The 7,861-nt window shown below is 40.9% G+C and overlaps 2 protein-coding genes across 4 annotated transcripts in view; one reads left to right on the top strand and one right to left on the bottom strand.

The window, feature by feature from the left end:
• The window catches only part of LOC103397188 (glutamine--fructose-6-phosphate aminotransferase [isomerizing] 1-like), a 561,006-nt gene that overhangs the window by 313,741 nt on the left and 239,404 nt on the right, over window positions 1-7,861 (top strand). The window lies entirely within an intron of this gene.
• The window catches only part of LOC103397178 (mitoferrin-1-like), a 12,921-nt gene continuing 5,941 nt past the window's right edge, over window positions 882-7,861 (bottom strand). The window contains exons 2-4 of the mRNA XM_008335405.2: window positions 5,272-5,500; window positions 5,045-5,101; window positions 882-2,188 (exon numbers count right to left, since the gene is read on the bottom strand). Coding sequence (XP_008333627.1) covers window positions 1,692-2,188; window positions 5,045-5,101; window positions 5,272-5,500 — 783 coding nt within the window. The 3' untranslated portion in view covers window positions 882-1,691. The remainder of the gene's footprint in view (window positions 2,189-5,044; window positions 5,102-5,271; window positions 5,501-7,861) is intronic.

The following is a 7,861-nucleotide window of genomic DNA, read 5'->3' as shown; positions in this document are numbered from 1 at the left end:
TTGCTGTTTTAATCAATGGACTCTACTGGAGACTTAGAACAACAAGCAGTATAACTTCGTTTTCATGTCGGAAAAGTCCGTCTGACGGCAAGTTAAACCGGCACGCATATTCTTACGCGTACATATAGCGTACCTCTCTTTGTGGAGGGCTAAAATATGCTGACTGTCGTGTCTACTGAGTGTGATACACTGACTAACGTTATGTAACTCATACAATCCTGCTTAAAAAAATCACCAAACAAATGTATGAATATGGGAGGGAACTCCCAGTGGACGACAGATGTGTTTGCAATGTAACGATAACAATGACTTTACGGCCTCATTGGCAAAACAATGCTATTAAGCTAATAAACGATAGCTTTCATTCAGAACTTACCTTTCTTTGTGCAGCTTCAAATGTCGGACGAAGTTGGAGGTTGTGGCGTCTCCGTCTGAAATCTTCGACCCGCATGTTTTGCATACTGCCACTCGTTTTTTTTTTTGTTAATTACCTCGTAAATTTTAAATCCGAACAACCCGCGCGTTGTTTGACAGCTCTTCCTCATTGGTTGTCCCGCAATTTGATTGACTCCATGCCATCTCGTCAAAACAACGTGGGTCTAATTTGATTGGATGTTGTGCCGACAGCACATACACACTCAGACGCACACACGTACACAATTAGAGATACAGAGCGCTCCTTCATAACTTATTTTATAATCTTTGGGTTTTGAAGAAAGTATCAAGTCTTGTCGAGTCAAAGGGCTCAAGTCCAAGTTAAGTCACGAGTCACTGATGTTAAAGTCCAAGTCGAGTTGCAAGTCTCTTTACATTTTGTCGAGTCTAAAGTCATCAAAATGATGACTCGAGTCTGACTGGAGTCCACACCTCTGTCATTGTAAATAAATTGGACAAGTGGACACACACAAAGTAACCACACCTACTATTGTATGTGTATTAATATACTCTCAGAAAACTGAAGACGAAGAGGAAGTTTATCTTTCAACATGACAAAGATCCAAAAAGATTGAGGTTTTAGAATGGCCCAGCCAGAGTCCAGACCTGAATCCAACTGAACATCTGTGGAGTGATCTGAAGAGAGCTGTGCATAGGAGATGCCCTCGCCATCTGTCAGATTTGGAGCAATTTTGCAAAGAAGAATGGTCAAATATTGCGACATCAAGATGTGCCAGACTCATAGACACTTACCCAAAAAGACTGAGTGCTGTAATTAAAGCCAAGGGTGCTGCAACAAAGTATTAGTTTAAGGGTGTGCATACTTATGCAACAAGGTTGCTTTAGATTTTTATTTTTTATTTTTCCCTCGTGAAGAGTTCAATTTGTTTTTCAATTGCCTATAACATGTTATGGGTCACATTAAAAGTGGAAAAAGTTATGAAACGATTTATGCTTGTGTCTTTTCTTTACATCACAAAAACCTGGCTTTGAACAAGGGTGTGCAGACTTTTTATATCCACTGTATATGACTTTGTAGTCGTCTTGCTGCATATTCTTTTTGTGAAACATCACAACTCAGAGAGAGAGAAAGAGAAAACACACTTACTTCAATAAATATATGAGAACACACCATTCTCTGCTGCACCTTCGCATGAGACAGCCTTTAATATTACTTACGCAACAGACTGATGTCATACACTGTAGGGTTGTTTTTCGGAGTTTGTTTTCCTTCTGTCAGTCAATTTCAATTGCACCTACTGTTTCGACAGTAAGTATTTGAAGAACTCGTACACCGACCAGGCTATAGCAGTGGATGGCATCTGGTATATCACTCGTGCCTGGACTCCTTTAAAGAATGCCGCCAGACCCCCGAGTCGATACACTGTTCTGAAGGCATTGGCCATTCCTGTCAGGTGTCCGCTGATGTTCATAGAGCTCAGTGCTACATTCTCCTGTGTGTTGAGCAGCGTTTTACAAACATCCAGTGGAGTAGTTATCGCTGCAGACACGGCTCCAGCCACTGCTCCTGACACAATGTGGCTTGCAGGATGGTAATGTCTGTGGGGGTTTAGCTGCTCCTGCATGAGCTCGTAGGTGATGAAGTGCACGGCCTGGAATGGTATGTTCATGGTCAGCTGTGTGCTGTAGCTGCGGTAAAAGGCACCGACACCTTCGGTCCGTGTTATGGTTTGAACACAATCCCAGAGTCCGCGATATGGCGAGTTGTACATTTGCATCCTCTGCTTTATCACTGAGTGAAGGAAGCAGACAAAAAAAAATTACTAGTTTCCCCCGCATATTACAGACAAAAAAAACATATTACTAAATAATGAAAACTTTTATACTAAGGTTTGGAATACTGTGGGTTTTTTCCTAATACTGATGATTTGTGCCAGATTTTAAACAGTGCCTAAAGTGATAGAACACAGATGGGTACAGTGGACACAGAGGTGTGGTGATATTTCAATTACTGGTTCAAGTCCCAGCTCTAAAGCATGGTGCATCTCTATATGCTGGTATGGTCTTCCCTTGAAAATGTGGTATTTTCAATAGCTTAGAACAAAATCAGTAAGTGCTGAAAATTTCCCAGAATAGTAATTTAGATTATTTTCCAAAGATAAGTCTCTTTGTCTTATATAAATGTAATTAAAATATCCATCCATCCATCCATTTTCATCCACTTATCCGTTACCGGGTTGCGGGGGCAGCAGTTTCCATGACCGACACCCAAATCACATTGCACCGTACCAACCCCCCTAAACCTTCCTGCGGGTGGTGAGTCCACTGGAAGATACCAACTGCCCTAACCGGGATTCGATCTTGCCCAGGAGGTGAACCCTGGAGTTCCACACCAATGACAAAGACATTGCCTCTGGGCCAAAGTGCCATGTAATTAAAATATGACATACAGACCATGTCCAAAAAATTTGAATATCATGGAAACGTTTATTTATTTCCATAATTCCATAAAGTTAAAAGATAGAGATAAGATAGATTATAGAGTCAGGGCCCACAATTTAAACAATTTCAAGTATTTATTTATTTTTACATAATTTGGGCTTCCAGCTCATGAAACCCACGAAAACAGGAATTCAAAAAATTAGAATACTGTGGAAAAGTCACCATTTACTTCTCCGTTTTTGCAGAAAAAAAGAAAATAGGATTACATCAAATCAATCATTTGGTATTTTCAAAACAATATGTCAATCTTCAGTACTTGGTTGGGGATCCCTTTGCCTTAATCACTGCCTCAATGTTCCGTGGCATTGATGCAATCAGCCTGTGGCATTGCCTGGGAGTTATGGAAGCCCAGATTTCCTTGATGCTTGCAGTCAGCTCTTCTTTGTTTTTGCATCTGGTGCCCCTCATTTTCCTCTTAATAATACCCCATAGATTTTCAATGGGGTTTAGGTCCGGCGAGTTGGCTGGCCAGTCAAGCACTGTGATGGTATAGGCATCAAACCAGGTTTTGGTGCTTCTGGCTGTATGGGCAGGGGCGAGGTCTTGCTGGAAGATGAAATCTGCATCTCCATACAGATCCTCAGCAGAAGGAATCGTGAAATCCTCTAAAACATTCTGGTAGACTGTTGCGGTGACCTTGCATTTAAGAAAGCAGAGTTTACCAACACCTGCACTGGACATTGCAACCCAAATCATGACTGACTGTGGATATTTCACACTGGACCTCAAGCAGCTTGGGTTCTGTTCCTCACCCGTCTTCCTCCAAACTCTTGGACATTGATTCCCGAATGAAAGACACACTTTACTTTCATCAGAAAAGAGGACCATGGACCACTGGCCAACAGTACAGTCCTTCTTCTCCTGGGCCCAGTTGAGACACTTCCTACGTTGGCTCAGAAGTGGCTTGACCCGAGGAACCCGACAGTTGTAGCCCATCTCCCGGATGCGTCTCAATGTGGTGGTTTTTGAAGCGGTGACTCCTGTCTCATTCCACTCTTTCTGGATGTCTGCCAGATTCTTGAACCTTCTCTGTTTGATAATCCACTGAAGCCCAAGGTCATTTCTTTTGCTGGTGCATCTTCTCCTGCCACATTTTGCCCTTCCACTCGATTTTCCATTGATATGTTTGGACACAACACAGCCAGCCTCTTTAGCTCTGAACTTTTGTGGCTTACCCATCCTATGGAGGGTATCAATGATGGTCCTTTGGACAGTTGTCAAGTATGCAGTCTTCCCCATATTGAACCAAACTGAGACAATTGAACCAAACTGGAGCACTTTAATAACATCTGGGGAAACCTGTGCTGGTGCTTTGAGTTTAGTAGATGCTTAGTGTGTGACACTCAGTTTAAAACATTCATGCCCCACAAAATTTGGGCTGATTTCTCCACAGTATTCTAAATTTTTGAATTTCTGTTTTCATGGGTTTCATGAGCTGGAAGCCCAAATTATGTAAAAATAAACAAATAAATACTTGAAATTGTGGCGCTTTGGCCCAGAGGCAATGTCTCTGTCATTGGTGTGGAACCCCCGGGGGTTCACCTCCTGGGCAAGCTCAAATCCCGGTTAGGGCAGTTGGTACTCTCCAGTGGACTCACCACCCGCAGGAAGGTTTAGGGGGGTTGGTACAGTGCAATGTGATTTGGGTGGCGACTGCTGCCCCCGCGACCCGGTAACGGATAAGCGGATGAAAATGGATGGATGGATGGAGACTTGAAATCGTTCAAATAGTGGGCCCTGAATCTACAATCTATGAAAGTTTAATGGAATTTGGAAATAAATAAACTTTTCCATGATATTCTATTCTTTCAGAATAGTGCAAAAAGTGACATTTGATCACATGTACTGTTAGTTGAGCGTATCTTTACAAAACTGAAAAATTTATACTGAACCAACAATAAATAATGGAAAAACTGCAGCATCTTAAACTTAAACTGAACAGTTCAGGCGACCCCTTTTGAATCCCAGATGACCCCACGTGAGGTTGTAAGCCAAAGGTTGAACAACACTGTTCTATGTCTGAGTTCAACAGTTACAACAGGAGCTGTGTTCTTAACCAAGCAGCTTTTTCTTCCTTTTAATAGCGCTTAACACTAGTCTTACAAACATGTCTTTGTTAAAGACCACTCTCAAAACAAATCTTTACCTTCAGCTGGGTTCATCACTGCATCATGGAGAACAGTGGCCACACTTCCTGCAACACCTGTTGGTAAAAAAAAAGGAATGTCACATTTGGTTTGTCCATATTTTCGTTCGCCCTTCACCAGCTCAATAAATTGACAGTCACAGCACAAATATTTATTGTATAAAAGCTGCTTCTTTAGCCTGTTAGCACAGGCATTCCAGCAAAAACTGTAAACCAAAAATGTATACCATTGGCTAGATGGGTGTTCCCTCCACTCTGGATGACATCACTCAGTAAGCGTTTGACCCGCTCATAGCAGGCAAAGTAGAGGGCATGGGCCGGTCCTGCTCCTATCATGGTGATGTTGAGGCCTCTCAGTGGTCTGAAGACCCCTTCAGTCTGAACCATCCTTTTCAGAGCCTGATACACACCTCTGTACTGGGCATTTGGGTCTGGTTGCAAGCTCTGCATCCTCGTCTGGAAGAAACAAAACATCTGCCTTCAATGCCATTTTATTATTTCCAGTTCCAGGCATAAATTGTGGTGCACACACTTTTAGAAGCCATGTATTCACAGTAGATTCTTCAAATGGTCAGACTGCAAGTGTTTTGTTTTGCATTAGCTAAGATATTCAGGGTTTTGTTATAGCTGAGGCTCATAAGATGGAGCTCTGGGGTCCGTTTCTTGAAGCGGGCTTAGTGCTAAATCAAAGTTAGTTAACGCCATGTTAGAGGGAACTCTGACTTTCCGGTTTCACGAAGCCGGCTAGACTGTGACGCTGACTTGGTTGCTATGGCCACATATACAGTGGAGCAAACCTGCTCCGTAGCAGTTTTAAGGTCCTTAAGTCTGAGTTAAGGAGTCAGTCCGTAACCATATGCAGGGTGTGGCTGTTTGTTGAGGAGCCTGTGGACATCACAGCTCAGTTGCTTAGAAGAAAATGATGCCAGGAAAGAATCCTGAGATCACGACATCAATATTTTAGCACTTCCCGAGAGCTTTTTGTTAGTCTTTCCGAAAAAGTGAAAACCTTGAGTTAATTATTAATCAAAAGTGTGGTAAATGTCAGCAAGTCTATTCAATCTATAATCCACTAAAGAGGAAACATAGAGCTTATGTAGCTGCCCTCCTCCACTTAAGATTTCAGCAGCAATTGTACTTTTGTCATTTGTTAATCAACACATCACAGGAACAAGCTTATTCACGTATTAAATGTATCTGTTTGCTAAACCCACTACTGTAATGCAAGAAGCCCCTACAGCTCTGTGTTTATAATGCAATTATGAAAACAATGGAACCGTGACTCGGTCTTGCATCAGTTTAGAGCAACCTAAATTACAAAACAGGTTGTTTTAAAAAGCACAACCACACTGACTCATGTGAAGATTGACAGCTGGAAAAGTACATGGACGTGATGTCACTGGTTATTGTAATAGACTGCTACTTTTTGTAATTGCAAATGTGCATTGGGATGCAATAATAGCAATACTGCTTTTACATTTGCAGACAGAGCAATTTTTAACCTTTATAAACTAAAAAAATAACACTTATTCCAGCAGGGAACTCTTGTACTCAAACTTCCCACAATTTTACTTTTAATGTGTTATATACAGTTGCCTTACCTCCGACTTTTGTTAGAGTAGATTTACAATACTTCACACTTTAGATCTGTAGATGGACATTCAACAAAGATGTGATGGTTTCACTTTTGAAATAATTGATGTTGAACTGACTGTGACTGATTCTTCTGGTCCAATCTGACCAGCCTTGTTACTGAAGTTCTGATGTCTGATCACTGAACAGGTCATAAGGTCATAAAATGCTTCAGCCTGTGATCATGATGCCATCACTGTCACGTGCCGTTCAAGACAACTAGGAAACCATTTCAAGGCTCATACTTTTTATTCATTAGCTTGCCCATTTTTGTTACAGGTCACATACTGTAAAATGTCCCAACTTTTTTAAAGTGAACTAAATTTACATTATCAAGCTGTGCTTCATAATCCTAATCCATAATCCTTTTAATAATGTGTTAATAAAATACTAGTAAGTACTTACCACAGCTAAGGACAAAATGTTTTTTCCTTTTTTGTTTTATCAAAGTAAAAGCACTTGAGCTAAATAACAATGAAACATCCAGTTAAACCATTTCTGATGGTTTAAAAAATATCATAATATACTAAATACATTAGCTGAATATACTAAGTACATTAGCTACATTACATAAGTACAATGAATGCCTTTTTAAATTTTTTCCTTAGTGCAATAATTTTTAACACTTCATGTCTGATTATAATGACTTAAAGTTCAGAAGTTTGATCTTTCACTATGCATATAATTGCAATTTATTACACAAAACTAAAATAGGAATGGACCACATTTCTTGGTCCATGTTCACAATGAGGACAGTGTTCTTTTTTTGTATTACAGGCCCATCCATTCCATCTTCAGATGCTGGCAAAATCTCTGTGGCCTAACAGTTGTAGTTTCAACAAAATTGCAGTGCCCGTTATGTTTTTCCATGCTTTGTCCTGTACTATTGTTAGATTTCAGTGGTTTTCACATTTGGTTGGGTCTGCAGCAGGAAGCTGATAAGACACCAAAAGGCCTTCCCGAGCACACACAGTCACATAGCCCACACATTCATTTTCAATTTCCCAAAATTCTCTTCACACCAACTTTATAAAACACCTCTACTCCCTGGGAACAATGGGAGATCTCCCAATCTACCTTCTCACAGGGAACCCCAGGGCCATCAATTTCTTTTGATCAACATGACAGCCTGTGGTTGATTGGACTTTATGGCTCAGTCCACTTCCCTTGTTATAACTCCCCCCC

Source organism: Cynoglossus semilaevis, chromosome W, assembly GCF_000523025.1.
Source record: "Cynoglossus semilaevis isolate Cse_v1.0 chromosome W, Cse_v1.0, whole genome shotgun sequence".
Taxonomy (NCBI): Eukaryota; Metazoa; Chordata; class Actinopteri; order Pleuronectiformes; family Cynoglossidae; genus Cynoglossus; species Cynoglossus semilaevis.
This window is presented reverse-complemented; position numbering and strand designations above follow the sequence as displayed.